Here is a 17,828-nt window from a genome sequence, read left to right as displayed (position 1 = left end):
AAAGCAACATTTTAAATTACAGACCAAAATAAAACAGAATTACACACAAATGACAGAAACACAGGAAATGATTTAATCATCTGACTCAGAGTCAGCCTCATCATCAGTGCCATCATCAGGACTGGCATCCTCTTCACCCTCTGCACTTTGCCTTGCAGCTCCTTCTGTAGCATCAGCAGGTTCACCAAGCACACCACCGTTAGACATCTCCAATTTGATGATCAAATTTTCCAAGGTGAGCTTCCTTGCCTCTAGCTCTTTGCAAGTCTCTCTGAGTATGGCAATGACCGCAACTTTACCTTGTTGATTGCCAACACTTGATGTTTCTCCTGTTGTCATGGCAATGTCAGGGACATGCTTACCTAGGAATAGTTTATAATTGAAGGCCAAGGGACTCTCTCTTCTTTTCACAAAATCATTCTTTGTCAATATGTTTGGAAATTGATTCAACACAATGCCACATATGAGGGAAGGAAAGGCTATAGGCCCTTTCACACAGAAGCTTCCAGCATGTTTCATGGTTTGATAAAAAATGTAGGTTCCATAGTCAAACTTTGATTTGGTTCCAACAACATATATGAACTTTCCAAGCATCACAGCCACAGTAGATTTGTGATTGGTGGGCACCCAGTTGGCAACTCCAATTTTGTGTAGCATATCATACTTGACACTGAGTTTGCTGGCCACCAACTTACCTTTCAGAGGCCACTTCCTGACTTGATTAGCAGTGATGACTTGACAGATTGTGTTGTCAGTCACCTCCAGCTCAGGTTGAGCTACATCAGGTCTTCCTAAATACATGTTGATTATTGAGGGAGAGAAGTTCACACATTTTCCTCGCACATAAACTTTTCTGAATTCCCTAGACTTTCCATCAACACATTCCTCAGACACATTGACAATAAACTCCTTTACTAAAGTCTCATAGCACTTTGAGAGCTGAGTCACAGTTTTCATTAACCCTGCCTCTTGAATGAGGTCTACAATCTCCTTACACTCCAGGACATTCTGATCCAGTTCCCTCTCCAAGGCCAGCCTCTTGTGATAGACATACTTCCACCTGTTCACACTAGAAGCAAAATGGAATGATACGTTGTCAATAGGTACCTCAGGGACACTAGCTGCCAGCTTGCTAGTGGTTGGCTTCTTCTTTGACAGAGATGTTGTGACATCATATGGGACATCTGAATCAGACTCCACAACAACAGACTTGGTATTCATTTTCTTGGGCACCTCTTTGCTCCAAGATTTTGTAGGACCATGCCTTTTCCTCTTGAGGGAACTCTCTGTCACATTTGGATTGGGAGAAGTTGCCACATCAATCTTCCTTTTTGGGGACCTCTGCACCACTGTCTTCTTTTCTCTCCTAGTCCTAACCCTTTTGGCTATGCTAGGGACAACTGAGGTCAACAGTTCATTATCAGAGAATTCTTCCAGATTAACTGTATCAGCTTTAGGGTTGTCACTGACATCATGAGTGACACGAACTGCCTCACTACCCACATTCTCTAAGCGTTTGTCAATATTTGACCCCTCATGAACATCATTTTGCTCAGCCTCATCAGGCACATTCTTTTCTAAGGAAACTGTATTTTCTTGACAAGCAACATTTTCTGGTACAATCGTGTTTAGGGGAACTGAGACCCCAAGAACCTTATGATTACCAGACAAAATTCCAGTTACCAAGGTTGCAATGGAATTGTGAACATACCTGGAGCCTTCTCTGGTTTGTTCATCAAGAGCGAGTGCTAAGGAGAAGCCTGAGACCGTTTCTTTAGGTCTTCTTGCATGTGAGGTGTTTGCAGAGTCAGACACAGGATACTCCCTGTTAGGGTTGCATGATTCAGAGCTAGAGGAATCAGACATGGTCGTGTAGGAAGATGAGTCGAATTGGTGCGACATGATGAATATCTCAGAGGAGAGATGAACAATTTCTTTGAGAGAAGGCTTGCACGACTGAAAGTTGAAACGATGGAATAGGTAACACTTGTTGTACGAGCAGTATCTATTATTTGTTGACCAATCAGAGTGCACTATTAAGTGTTTAATAAGTTGACTTATTAAACAGTAAGTAACTAACATCATTAGTTGCTATAATTTCTCAGAAGGGCACATTCCCACTTTGCCCCTAACTTTGTCAAACAGAGTAGCATCCAATGTCATGACATTTTGAGTGACATTGTGCTCAGTCTGCATCTGGTTCATCCATACCAGTGGTGAACACCTGCTACCAGATGCTAGGTACTTAGCTTCTGCCGTGGACAATGATACACATTTCTATTTCTCCCTTGCTACTACACCATTTTGATGATGTTTAATAGGCGAGGATAACTCATGGCTCTCAACCTGACATTTTCCACAACCTTTTCTTTCATCCATAAGCATATTTGGAATTCCTCTAACTGCTTCCTTGGATATGATCTTCTTCATTCCTCTTAAATGAAGTTGTCCAAGTCTTCCATGCCACAACTTCACTTCCTGCTCTTCCTTGGCTAAGGGGCACTTTGAGGAGTAATGTGAGACTTTAGATTCCCATAGATAGCAGTTATCTTTGGATCTGGCTCCTCTCATAACTTCCTGATTGCAACCATTCATCACCACACATCCTTCCTTAGTGAACTGTACATTGAACCCTTGGTCACATAGCTGGCTTATGCTGATGAGGTTAGTAGTTAGTCCTTTTACTAACAGCACATTACTCAGTCTTGGAACTCCAGGACAATCCAACTTACCAACACCTTTGATTTCTCCTTTAGCTTCATCACCAAATGTCACATACCTGGTAGCATGAGGTTGTATATCCACCAATAAGTTGCTCATCCCAGTCATATGTCTTGAGAAGCCACTATCAAAAATACCAGTCTTCTCTGGTAGATGCCCTTAGAGATGTGTGAGCTAGTTTAGCCACCCATTATTGTTTCTTAATGGGGGCATTATGCTTAGATGACTTCTGCTTAGGTCTGACTTGATATGTCTGGTTAGCACCCCATTGTTGTTTCTTAATGGGGGCATTATGCTTAGATGCCTTCTGCTTAGGTCTGGCTTGAGGGGTCTGGTTAGGATAACCATGCAGCCTGTAGCAGAAGGGTTTTATGTGACCAAATCTACCACAGTAATGACATCTCCATCTCTGAAATTTCTTCTTCTGATGGTTACTCCTCCTGGTTCCCTGATGTTGAGACATTGGTGGTGACTTCTGCTTGAACTTCTGAACTTCAACCTTTGAGCTTTTGAGTTCAGTTGAGGATTTCCCAACAAAGCCTAAACCAGACATGGTTCCTGACTTCTGTCCCACCTTTAGGATCTCTTCCAAGGTGTCAGTTCCTTTATTCAACATTCTGATGGATTTTCTCATTTGTTCTAGCTTAGATGTCAGCAATGCTATCTCACTATTTAGGTCATCTATGACTGTCAGATGCTTCTGTTTCTCAGCTTCCAGCTCCTTGATGAGTTTCTTCTGCTTTTCTCCTTGGATGCATACTTCTGCACTTTTGACACATAGCTCTTTATATGAAGTAGCAAGTTCATCAAAGGTAAGTTCATCTCCACTTGAGTCATCATCAGAGGCACAAACAATAGTTAGTGCAGTGACATGTTTAGTGTAACACCCTTCTACCCAAACGACATATTTAAATATATTATCAGAGTACAACATGTAGAAGAGTTTACATTTCTTACAACGTAACACTTATTGCATTACAACATAAATCATATTATTTAATATTTAAAACTTCGCAGCGGACAACAACACAAATATTATAATTCATAATAATGTTTCAACATTATCTCAACAAAACATCTCAACATTTAGTCATCATAAACAACATAAATAATAATCAACTATCTATCGAATCCCATAACCCCGGTGTCACATGACCAGAGCATTTGACTCGACTCTGTAGAATAACTCTACACTTATTCCTCGAACCTCAACAATAGCTACTCCTCTTTATATGCACATTGCTCATCATAGATGAACATAAACACATGCAGAAGGGGTGAGAATTACATTATTAAATAATAATATAACGACAGAAATATAAACATAAATATATATTTCACATATGCCAACACAGCTCATCATCATTATCATAATCAACAAACTCATGAACATCAACAAAACAACACATCAAATGCAATGCACACACCCATGCATGACTCAACACGACTCGGTATACCCATTTTGTGACCAACTACAGGATCACCACTCCCAGATTCATCACCATAGAATCCGAGTTCCCCGCAAGGAACCAAGCCTCTCAACAAGCCCGGAGTCAACAACATCATTGGAACTCAGTCCGTTCATCACTAGGCATCGGCCTTTCATGAATGCATGCACATCAAACATGCATCATAATCAACATAGCAACAACATCATCATATAGTCATGTTATCATCATCATTAATAACATGACAACCAACTCAACAAAACAACAACAACATCATAACGATATCACATCGTCACATAATACATTCATAACTAACACGTAAATTCAACATTTCATCATCATAAACACCTCATACACAATCATATAATCACTATTAATTGTTTATAATACAACTACAGCGACTTACTAAGAGTCTCGCAACTCAACGTACTCAAAACCCACCAACATTAGCTTCTGCATTTCTCCAGTTCGCGCCGCCAACATAGGGACGCGCCGCGAACTCTTCCAATACAACACAGTTCGCGCCGCGAATGAAGGATCGCGTCGCGAACAATTTATTTCGCTTCAGTACGCGCCGCGAAGCAGGGTTCGCGCCGCGAACAACGAATTACAGAACTCCTCTAAATCCTTCCCAGTTCGCGCCGCGAACTGGGCTTCGCGCCGCGAACTGGGCTTCGCGCCGCGAATCGCGCGCGAACAGAAGCCCTCTGCTGCAGAATTCAGCGCAGCTTTGCTTCTCTACTCGCCGTAACCCGTACCCCACAGCTAACAAACCAAAATCGACATTTAACAGACATATATACACAACATACTTCGATTACAGTGCATATAACTCCACAAAACTCACAAATCGGAGAATTTATCATCAAAACCCCAACTTTCCCAATCTCCCTAAAATCCCCAAAATTCATCAACAACCCAACAGATATCATGAAATTGCTCGCATATTATCGTTTAATAAGGTTCAGACCCCTTACCTCTTTGGATTGAAGGAAGCTCCGAGCAATCTTTGGCCTTTTCCTCTTCCTTCTCTTTCTCTTAGCGTTTCTCCCCCTTTCTCTGACTCTGAAGCAAAACACGTGAAAACCCAACTCTGAGTTCTCTTGGCTTCTTATATCAATTTCCACTTTTACCCTTCCACTCTTCATATTCCATTTATTTATTTATTTAATTATTATTAAAATAAATAACATCAATAATAATAATAAAAATAATCCAATAATCCAACTTTATTTAATTAAATTAATAAAATAATATTAACTCAATTAAATAATTCTCTTATTTTAATCGGGGTGTTACAACTCTCCCCCACTAAAAGAGTTTTCGTCCTCGAAAACATACCTCAAGCAAATAGAGTCGGATACGACTCCTTCATCTGATCTTCACGCTCCCAAGTCAAGCTTTCACCAGCTGGACCTCCCCAAACAACCTTCACTAGAGCAATCTTCTTACCTCTCAGGGTCTTCTCTTCTCGGTCATCTATCCGGATTGGTAACACCTCAACGGTCAAATTATCCCTCACCTGGATATCATCCAACTGAACAACATGCGAAGGATCCGCAATATATTTTCTCAACTGAGATACATGAAACACATCATGCAGATTAGAAAGCGACGGCGGTAAAGCTATCCGATACGCCACTTCCCCAACCCTCTTCAAAATCTGATACGGACCCACAAACCTCGGAGTAAGCTTTTTGGACTTTAAAGCTCTACCCACACCCGTCGTCGGAGTAACTCGCAAGAACACATGATCTTCCTCTTGAAACTCAAGTGCCTTTCTCCTCTTATCATGATAACTCTTCTGACGGCTCTGAGAAATCTTCATTTTCTCCTGAATCATCTTAATCCTTTCAGTCGTCTGCTGCACAATCTCAGGTCCGAGTACAACACTCTCACCTGATTCATACCAACACAATGGAGTTCTACACCTCCTACCATACAATGCTTCATATGGAGCCATACCGATACTAGCATGAAAACTATTATTATAAGTAAACTCCACCAACGACAAATAACTATCCCAAGAACCACTCTGCTCCAACACACAAGCTCTCAACAAATCCTCCAAGGATTGGATAGTTCTTTCAGTCTGACCATCAGTCTGAGGATGATAAGCTGAACTCAACCTCAACTTAGTCCCCAACGCTTTCTGCAAACTTTCCCAAAATCTAGAAGTAAATCTGGGATCTCTATCAGACACAATACTGGATGGAATACCATGCAGCCTCACTATCTCCTCAATATACAACTCTGCCAACTTCTCTAAAGAGTGATTAATCTTCATCGGCAAGAAATGCGCCGACTTAGTCAATCGATCCACAATCACCCAAATAGAATCATTACCTTTCACCGTCCTCGGCAATCCCGTCACAAAATCCATGGAAATGCTATCCCACTTCCATTCAGGAATCTTCAAAGGTTGCATCATACCTGCCGGTTTCTGATGTTCAATCTTTGACTTCTGACAAGTCAAACAGGCATACACAAACTTAGCAACATCTCTTTTCATACCAGCCCACCAAAACAACTTCTTCAAATCTTGATACATTTTAGTTGCACCTGGATGGATACTCAATCCACTCCTATGGCCCTCTTCAAGAATACTCTTTTTCAATTCAGACACCTCAGGAACACAAACTCTACCTTTAAATCGCAGGATGCCATTCTCATTAATCTCAAAATTACCACCATTACCCTGGTTAACCATAGTAATATGATCAACTAGAGCGACATCAACTTGCTGACCATTCCGAATATCTTCCAGAATTCCACTAGTCAACTTCAGCATACCCAACTTTACACTATCAGCGGAAACTTCACAACCCAAACTCATATCACGGAACTGTTCAATTAACTCAAGCTCCCGAACCATCATCATAGACATATGTAGAGACTTTCTACTCAGCGCATCTGCAACTACATTAGCCTTACCGGGATGATAACTCAATTCAAAGTCAAAATCCTTCAGTAATTCTAACCACCTTCTCTGCCTCATATTTAACTCTTTCTGATCAAACAGATACTTCAGACTCTTGTGATCACTGAACACTTCGAATCTGGAACCATACAAATAATGCCTCCACATTTTCAACACAAATACAACAGCTGCAAGTTCTAGATCATGCGTAGGATAATTCCTCTCATGAACTTTCAACTGTCTAGAAGCATAAGCTACAACTTTACCATTCTGCATCAAAACACCACCAAGACCCATCAAAGAAGCATCACAATAAACAACGAAGGACTCACCAGGATTAGGCAAGATCAACACTGGAGCACTGGTCAACCGCCTCTTTAACTCAACAAAACTCGCTTCACAAGCTGCATCCCACACATAAACTTGACCCTTCTTAGTCAACTGCGTCAACGGCAATGCCAACTTAGAGAAGCCCTCAATAAATCTGCGATAATAACCAGCTAACCCCAGAAAACTGCGTATCTCAGTAGCAGACTTCGGAGTCTCCCACTGTAATACAGCATCAACTTTAGCCGGATCAACAGAAATCCCACCACTCGAAATCACATGGCCAAGGAAACTCACTTCCTTCAACCAGAACTCACATTTAGATAACTTTTCATATAATTTCTTTTCTCTTAACACCTGCAAAACAATTCTCAGATGTCCTGCATGCTCTTCTTCCGTCTTAGAATATATCAATATATCATCTATGAACACCACAACAAAATTATCAAGGTACGGATGAAATATACGATTCATATATTCCATAAACACACCTGGAGCATTAGACACACCGAACGGCATCACAGTGTATTCATAATGACCGTACCTCGTACGGAAAGCAGTCTTCGCAATATCATCTGACTTCACTCGGATCTGATGATAACCCGACCGCAAATCAATCTTACTGAAAACATGAGCTCCAACCAACTGATCCATCAAATCATCAATCCTCGGCAATGGATACCGATTCTTGATAGTCACCTTATTCAACTGCCGATAATCGACACACAACCTCATCGTACCTTCTTTCTTCTTCACTAACAATACTGGTGCACCCCAAGGAGAAACACTTGGACGCACAAACTTCATCTCTATAGCAGTTGATAAACACGCCATAGAATTCTAGCCAATTCATTCCCAGAATAATATCAATTTGGTGCAAGGGTAAGCACACCAAATCAACCACGAACTCTCTCTCAAAGATCGTCAAATGACAACCTCGACAGACAACAGAAGTCTTCACAGAACCATTAGCAGGAGTATCTATCACCATACTTCTGCCTAAGGACGACATAATCACACCAATCCTAGTCGCACACTCATACGAAATAAACGAATGAGTAACACCAGTGTCAACAATAGCAAGCAATTCAACATTATTAATCAAGCAAGTACCTTTAATCAGATTATCTTCTTTAGGAGCTTCAGTCCCACTCAGAGCAAACACCCTACCAGTAGTATGAGCTGTAGTAGCCGCCTTCTTCGGTTTCGAACACTGCGAACTGATATGGCCTTTCTCGCCACAATTAAAACATGTCGGACCAGCATCCTTACATTCAGTAACTCTATGACCAGCCTGACCGCATCGGAAACATCTCAGCACTTTCTTGGTACAGCTATCAGCACGGTGGCCTGGCTCGCCACACTTGAAACATTTACCAGCTATGGGAGATCCTCCCCCACTTGACTTCTTCTCATCTACCACTTTCTGCTTACCTTTACCATTCGGAGATGCATAAGGACTACCACGATCCTTATTCTTCTTCTCACTAAGACTCTTGTAATGAGCAGTCCTAGCCTTGCTATCTTCGTCAAATATCCTGCACTTATTAACCAGTGTAGGAAACCTACGAATCTCCTGGTAACCAATGCCTTGTTTGATCTCTGGACGCAACCCATTCTCAAACTTGACACACTTGGATTCTTCAGCATCAGCATTATTATAATGAGGACAATACTGCACCAGCTCCTCAAACTTCGAAGCGTAATCAGCAACAGACATGTTACCCTGCTTCAGTCCTAGAAATTCCATCTCCTTCTTACATCGCACATCAGCAGGAAAATATTTCTCCAGAAAGGCCGTCTTGAACCTTTCCCAAGTCATCTCAGCACCTGGTACTTCAATTCTCTGGCGAGTGTTATCCCACCAGTTTTCAGCCTCTTCAGATAACATATGCGTACCAAACTGCACCTTCTGTGCTTCAGTACACGTCATCACCCGGAAAATCTTCTCAATTTCCTTCAGCCAAATCTGAGCACCGTCTGGATCATAGCGCCCTTTGAATGTAGGAGGGTTATTCTTCAGAAACCTTCCCAAATTCCTAAACTCGTCGACCGGCGGATTCTGCTGCGCCTGCATAGCCTGCGCCATAGCAGCCAAAGCCTCAGCAATCGCACGGTCATTTTCTCCAGCCATACTCTGCACAACACAACCACAACCGTTAAATATCGACAGTGTCATTTACACTAATCGACCAACAGGGAAAACCTCACATTATGACTCGACTGGACTGACCATGCTCTGATACCACTAATGTAACACCCTTCTACCCAAACGACATATTTAAATATATTATCAGAGTACAACATGTAGAAGAGTTTACATTTCTTACAACGTAACACTTATTGCATTACAACATAAATCATATTATTTAATATTTAAAACTTCGCAGCGGACAACAGCACAAATATTATAATTCATAATAATGTTTCAACATTATCTCAACAAAACATCTCAACATTTAGTCATCATAAACAACATAAATAATAATCAACTATCTATCGAATCCCATAACCCCGGTGTCACATGACCAGAGCATTTGACTCGACTCTGTAGAATAACTCTACACTTATTCCTCGAACCTCAACAATAGCTACTCCTCTTTATCTGCACATTGCTCATCATAGATGAACATAAACACATGCAGAAGGGGTGAGAATTACATTATTAAATAATAATATAACGACAGAAATATAAACATAAATATATATTTCACATATGCCAACACAGCTCATCATCATTATCATAATCAACAAACTCATGAACATCAACAAAACAACACATCAAATGCAATGCACACACCCATGCATGACTCAACACGACTCGGTATACCCATTTTGTGACCAACTACAGGATCACCACTCCCAGATTCATCACCATAGAATCCGAGTTCCCCGCAAGGAACCAAGCCTCTCAACAAGCCCGGAGTCAACAACATCATTGGAACTCAGTCCGTTCATCACTAGGCATCGGCCTTTCATGAATGCATGCACATCAAACATGCATCATAATCAACATAGCAACAACATCATCATATAGTCATGTTATCATCATCATTAATAACATGACAACCAACTCAACAAAACAACAACAACATCATAACGATATCACATCGTCACATAATACATTCATAACTAACACGTAAATTCAACATTTCATCATCATAAACACCTCATACACAATCATATAATCACTATTAATTGTTTATAATACAACTACAGCGACTTACTAAGAGTCTCGCAACTCAACGTACTCAAAACCCACCAACATTAGCTTCTGCATTTCTCCAGTTCGCGCCGCCAACATAGGGACGCGCCGCGAACTCTTCCAATACAACACAGTTCGCGCCGCGAACGAAGGATCGCGTCGCGAACAATTTATTTCGCTTCAGTACGCGCCGTGAAGCAGGGTTCGCGCCGCGAACAACGAATTACAAAACTCCTCTAAATCCTGCCCAGTTCGCGCCGCGAACTGGGCTTCGTGCCGCGAATCGCGCGCGAACAGAAGCCCTCTGCTGCAGAATTCAGCGCAGCTTTGCTTCTCTACTCGCCGTAACCCGTACCCCACAGCTAACAAACCAAAATCGACATTTAACAGACATATATACACAACATACTTCGATTACAGTGCATATAACTCCACAAAACTCACAAATCGGAGAATTTATCATCAAAACCCCAACTTTCCCAATCTCCCTAAAATCCCCAAAATTCATCAACAACCCAACAGATATCATGAAATTGCTCGCATATTATCGTTTAATAAGGTTCAGACCCCTTACCTCTTTGGATTGAAGGAAGCTCCGAGCAATCTTTGGCCTTTTCCTCTTCCTTCTCTTTCTCTTAGCGTTTCTCCCCCTTTCTCTGACTCTGAAGCAAAACACGTGAAAACCCAACTCTGAGTTCTCTTGGCTTCTTATATCAATTTCCACTTTTACCCTTCCACTCTTCATATTCCATTTATTTATTTATTTATTTATTATTAAAATAAATAACATCAATAATAATAATAAAAATAATCCAATAATCCAACTTTATTTAATTAAATTAATAAAATAATATTAACTCAATTAAATAATTCTCTTATTTTAATCGGGGTGTTACATTTAGCAGATTCTCCTTCAGATTCACTCTCAGAATCTCCTTCAGACCAGGTGACAGATAGCCCCTTCTTTTGCATCTTGAGGAAGGTAGGGCATTCAGCTCTAATGTGACCAAAACCTTCACATCCATGCCACTGGATTTCCTTGCCTTGGGTGACCTTTTCTTCATATTTTGATCTTCTACTGATGTCAGATGAGGAGTTCTTGACATTAGGTCTGCCCTGTTGATCAACCTTCTTTATGAACTTGTTGAACTGTCTTCCAAGCATGGCTATAGCTTCTGAAAGGCCATCATTACCTCCACTATTTCCTTCTTCTGACTCCTCTTCAGTATTTGATACAAAAGCTATGCTTTTGTTCTTCTTTTCAACATCCTCACATAAGCCCATTTCAAAGGTTTGGAGTAAACCAATAAGCTCATCAACCTTCATATTGCTGATATCTTGAGCCTCTTCTATGGCTGTGACCTTCATGGCAAATCTCTTTGGCAATGATCTGAGAATCTTTCTTATAAGTTTCTCTTCAGCCATTTTCTCTCCTAAGCCACCAGAAGTGTTGGCAATTTCAAGAATGTTCATGTGGAAGTAATGAATAGTCTCATCCTCTTTCATCTTCAGATTTTCAAACTTGGTGGTCAGCATCCGAAGTTTAGACATCCTCACCTTGGAGGTACCTTCATGAGTTGTTTTGAGGGTATCCGAAACTTCTTTAGCCAGTTCACAGTGATGCACCAGTCTGAAAATGTTCTTATTTATTCCATTCAACAGTGCATTCAAGGCCTTAGAGTTTCCAAGGGCTAGTGCCTCTTGCTCCTTGTCCCACTATTCTTTAGGGATTTGAAAAATGATTCCATCTTTACCTGTCTTCGTTGGATGTTCCCATCCTTTGTTGACAGCTCTCCAGACCTTGCTATCTAGAGACCTCAAGAAGGCTATCATACGAGGTTTCCAGTCATCATAGTTAGAACCATCCAGCATGGGTGGTCTATTTGAGTATCCTACATCCTTGTCCATGGTACTAGAAAGTAACGTCCCTAGATCTCACCCAGAAATTAACAGGCAGGGTGCCTGCTCTGATGCCAATTGAAATTCTAGTTAACAGACTATCGATGTCACACAGGATGTTATGACATCCGATTCTACGCAGACAGGAATGTAAACAGAAAATAAATGTAACTGCAGTAAATAACACAAGGAATTGTTTACCCAGTTCGGTGTCACACACACCTACGTCTGGGGGCTACCAAGCCAGGGAGGAAATCCACTATTAGCAGTATTAATTCAGGCCTTAAACCACCTGTTTAATCCTATCACTTAATACCTACCCAATGCAATTTCAATCTTAAACTAAGACCAGAGTTCCTACTCACTCCCCCTCAATCACCTCAGTGATTACAACCTTTAATTAGATTAAAGTTAATGGTGAAGTTATACTTCAAACAACTCTTGATTGTGCTTAACAGTTTTAATCAAGATACACAACACTCACGCTTAAAAGCTTAGAGTGACACAACACTTACAACTCAATGAACACCCTAGTCCAATGCAATCATCTAGGTGATAATTGCTTGGCTCACAAGATAAACCTAATACAAGACACAAACAAAAATACAGCAGTGAAGTATGATGGAACAATAAAATCTTCACGCCTAAAACCCCTGAGTTCTGAAAGAAGGATTGCCATCCTTTTATATTACAGCACTTAGGCCTTGTACTTGTATTTCCTAAAATTAAGGTTAAGCAAGTTAACCTAATTTCCACATATTAGGGTGCTAACAAATAGGCTATTTGTTAGGTTCATTAATTGTAGCTCAGTTGTTAGTTTCCTGGATTTTAGCTCAGCTGTTGGATTCCTGAAAAATAGCCTGAGAAAAATACTGAAACAGAAAAACTAACCATCTTACACTTTAGCATATGCTGTCAGGAATGAATGTCACAACATTCAGTTTGACGTCCAGAACATATACCATATGCTAAGTCTGTTATTTTCCTGAAAACAGACTGTGCTAAATGTTGTACTATAAAAGACCAACCAGTCTATACTTCAGTAACAGCTTACAGTCATAAATGTCATAGCATCCAGTTTGACATTTAGACAATGAGTCTTATGCCAGGTCTATTATCCTCTTGAAGAACAGACTGAACTAAATACTGAGCTAAAGCAGAAAAACCAACCTGCCTATTATTCAGTATATGTTGTCACTGATGAATGTCATAACATCCAGTTTGACATTCAGACAGTAGGCCTTATGCCAGGTCTGTTAGTCCCTTGATAAACAGACTGAAATAAATACTGAGTTATAGCAGACAACCAACTAATCTATACATCAGTATCTGCTGACAGGGATGAATGTCACAACACTTAGTTTGACATTCAGTAAGGTCTGTATTAGCTAAACCTGCAGCATACTACTCAAGTATGTCATGACATCAGTCAAGACATCAGAGTACAGTTAGACGTTCTAACACAAAATGCAGCCAATCAAACATCTCCAAAGCATGTCATGACATCAGTCAAGACATTATAGTCCAGTTAGTGTTTTACCATAAAATGCAGCCAATCAAACATCTACAGTATTGTCCTTAGCCCACAAAATCAGCGTAGTGGAAGGAATGGTGATCTTGTACTGTGTACTATTTTCTTGACGCAAAACCCTTTGATATTATCTTCTAATTTCCATAGGCTTTTGATGAAATGACTTTGAAGAATTCCTTAGAAGGATCAAGAGACTAGTTGAGAGAATCTTCAGAACCTTAGTCTTCAAAGTCTTGACATAGTTCCTCTGAACCTGGTCTTTAGAGTCTTCAGATCTTGTTCTTCAGAATCTTCAGAACTTGAGCGCAAAATCTTGAAGGTTGACAATAATTCAGAGGCTCTTCAATCAGAGTCACAATCAGAAGGTTTAGCACAAACGTTCATCATAATCGTTGTCTAAGAGCTTTTAGAACTTGACAACATCTTATAACGCACTTGTATCTCTTCAGAGTCAGAGTGTGTTGATTCCAGAATCTAATGATGTCACATGTTAATGCTTCAGAGTCAGGACCTGTTAGCAAAAGCTACACACTAGATAAAAATCATTAGTGTGCAAAATTGTTCTCTAAGAAACAATGCATTGTTATCATTAAAACTAAAGACCAAATGTAAAACCAAATCTTGTTCTTACACATAGGTAGTTGTTAACATAAATTTAACATTACACATTGTTATACAAGGGCAGTTCGTGAAGTTGCAGCATATTGATAATATCACTGACAGATATGTCAATCTTCGAATCCACTTCAATTGGACCCTTTGATGAGTAACGGTAAAATGTACTCCACACGACCTACAAATATTCATTCATCTTATGTTTAAAGTTGGTGAACTGTATCTTCCCTTCGCTGTGAAGCGATGGTGAAGGATACTCGAGCTTGACAACTCTCTAATTTTTTGGATATCGAAGGAGAGTATTCAGTTTGGATATCATATCGACTAGAGGTGTGTCATCGGTGACCCTAAATTGAAATGATGACTTTCTGCCATTGAAATACACAAATGCAAGGTGGGGATATGCATTCATTCTCCGGTGGTTGTGTGTTTTATATATAACATTCATTGAGAGACATCCTATTTATATAAATATTGAGTCACCTTGGACTTTATACTCCTTGGAGATGCATCTCTCGTTAAACCCTATTTTTTTTTACGAAAAAGAGTGTTTACGGATATGCATATCCGAAAAATTTCCCTGATGTTTTTTTTAATAAGTATGAGGTTTATTCGGATATGCATATCCGGAATTATCCTGAACCAAAATCAATCCAGAACTTGTGCATACAAAAACAAAAAATGTAAACCATAACATTTGTAAATCGAAACAGTCAACATTAACACCACCGTTGTTGAATATATATTATTTATGTATTAAATTGTATTAAGATTACATTGTTTAGATAGTACATTGAAAATTATATCGATTACAATCTAAAATTCCTCAAAAGATGGATCACCGCATAAATCTACCACCGATTCCTCCTCCGAATTTTCCTTATTTGATTCTCTTTCAAGCTCGCTCAATTTGGTGAACTCTTCCATCCTTTCCAGAAAGTGATCCGACCAAGTTTCTGCCTCTTTTGTAGGATGTATCGTCCACTCCAATGATGTGTTTGGTATAGGACACCCCAGTTTCAAATAAATCTCAACAAAATATAGTGATTTTGAAAGCCATCCAATACACATGATGTATCCGGAAGGATCTTTAGGTGGGCCACTCTAAAGTGGGAAAAATGTCTTTGAGAAACCATATTTTATTAGATCGATACACACCCTGTTATACATATTTTCTATAAGATGAACCATTTTAAGGAAGCACATCCATTTTAAAAATGGTGGGGGACCACTAATACAAGGAGTAAGAGTATTATGAATTGCCTCAAAATGTTCTTTTTACTGTATAATGATGTGTAGAATTCTGTATGTGTCGTCAACTCTTTCAAAAATTGTTAGCAGACAAGAAAGTGATTCTCCTCTCCTCTACTGAGTAAGTTGGATACAACCCGATAACCTTAATTTATATCTTGCTTAACATTTACAATCCGATCAATGTGTTTGTGTATAAAAAGTGACATTTCTTTGATGAAGATGATTTTCGGTTTCAACGGTGAAGGAGGTGGTTTGCTAATGTGAGCACCCTTGTAGACCCTTTTTTTGAGATTTCAGTGTTGGAGACTCCGAGAAATGTGAATCAACATGTTATAAGTATGAAGGAGATAACTTTGTTTTATTGTCATCTTGTGTCGTTTTGACCTTTTTAAGGGCACCATTGGTTTTAACCAGTTCCGAAGGAGGTTTCAAATTTGTGGTTTCTAGATAGACAATTTTCCTCATCTACTCTTTGATACGCAATTTTATGGTGTCACCAGGTTTAGAAAATTTAGTTTAGATTTTTCCCATTCAGTCATGATAGTTATACATGCTTTACCATCCTTCATCACACCATCGTCATCAACCCGCAAACTTTTCCAGTGCCTGTACACTTCATCAATTTGTATAAGGGCATAAAGCTTCGTCTTTTTTTAAAATGAAATAAACACATGGAAGACTGTAAGTCTTCCTAAGTGTACATCCATATTTCGAACTATCCAAACCTATATGGTTTGCTTGCTTTGCTTCGTGAAAAATGAAATTCAATCCCACCTGAGATATTTTGCCAGCAAACTTTGAATAGAGAGTGTTATTTTTGAATTTGTGTTCGAACATGACAATGCTCCGACTAAAAGTTATTTGTATTTCATTATGTTAGTTTTGGATCATTTGGTTTACGATGTCCCACTCTCTACAGAAATCACCATTACTATCACCCAACCATTTCTTCAATGCCGTATGTGCAGATTCGATTCTATTAGTTGTTGTATTGTCGAGGTGTCTAACCTGATCGATCCAAGCATAAATAATCTTCTTGTTCACTTGGTCCATAATAGTGCTCTCAACTTATTTCAAGAAATTTGGATATCTGACACACACACACACACACACACACACACAATCCTAAAATGCATTACATATGCAACATACAAGTCTTCTATGGATGAATATAATATACCATTCCATGCATCCATTTTTCCGTTTAAGTTTGACCATTTTTTCGTCTTCGCCCTTGGTTTGTTTGGTTCCTACCGTGGGTTTGAGCCTAATCCTCACATTTTTTGTTATGTGATATTGACCATGAAATACGTAGGATGTAGGAAACATATTTTCAACCGAATTCGTCAGTGCATTATCTCGATCGATGACAATTACATTCAGTATGTTTTCTTGACCCTTCAACAAAATTTTGCACATTTCCAAGGCCCATGTAACATTGACTTCTTTTTTTGGATTCCAAAAATGAAAATCCCACTGGAAAAATCTTCTTCGTAGAATAACACCAACAATTTTCATAAGCGGAAGCCTATACTTGTTGGTCTTATACGTTGAATAAATTATGAGGAAAATGGGAAATGTGTTGAACAACTTGATACTTTTGGGATGAGTCTAGAATATGTCACGAACAATGACTTTATCCTTACAAATTTTGTACCTAGAAACATAGTGGTTATCATCCAAAAGCTTCAAAAGTTATTGCATTTCAGATCTTGGACCTCTTATCGCCATGTTATTTTGATAACATGCATTGTATACCTGCTTAATATTTGAAATATTTTCAAGTTTTTTCCGTTTCAAATCTGCAAGTATGTTTTTTGGCGCCACCCTAATTAAAGTCATCTCCGAAACAATTTCCTTCTCTTATGGTTTAAGAAGACATACAATGGGATGACCAGCTAGCTCGGT

The 17,828-nt window shown here is 39.5% G+C and overlaps 1 protein-coding gene across 1 annotated transcript; it reads right to left on the bottom strand.

Annotated features, from left to right (window-relative positions):
* Positions 1–72: 72 nt before the first annotated feature.
* On the bottom strand, positions 73–1,866 carry LOC127103239 (uncharacterized). Its single transcript, XM_051040505.1, has 3 exons — positions 1,412–1,866; positions 696–1,036; positions 73–329 (listed from the first exon to the last, which is right to left on the bottom strand). The coding sequence occupies exons 1-3, from the start codon at positions 1,864–1,866 to the stop codon at positions 73–75; spliced, it is 1,053 nt and encodes a 350-aa protein (XP_050896462.1).
* Between the last annotated feature and the right edge of the window lie 15,962 nt (positions 1,867–17,828).

The sequence above is a fragment of the Lathyrus oleraceus genome, chromosome 7, assembly GCF_024323335.1.
Source record: "Lathyrus oleraceus cultivar Zhongwan6 chromosome 7, CAAS_Psat_ZW6_1.0, whole genome shotgun sequence".
NCBI lineage: Eukaryota > Viridiplantae > Streptophyta > Magnoliopsida > Fabales > Fabaceae > Lathyrus > Lathyrus oleraceus.
Note: the sequence above shows the minus strand (reverse complement) of the source record. Positions and strands in the feature narration are given on the sequence as shown.

Excerpts from the sequence above, each read along its gene's own strand:
- LOC127103239 (XM_051040505.1), bottom strand. The coding sequence starts at position 1,866 with ATGTCTGATTCCTCTAGCTCTGAATCATGCAACCCTAACAGGGAGTAT. Across the intron at positions 1,037-1,411 it reads GAATTCTCTGATAATGAACT|GCTGGCCTTGGAGAGGGAAC; the intron begins GTTGACCTCAGT and ends CTATCACAAGAG. Across the intron at positions 330-695 it reads CAGGAAGTGGCCTCTGAAAG|GAGAAACATCAAGTGTTGGC; the intron begins GTAAGTTGGTGG and ends CCATGACAACAG.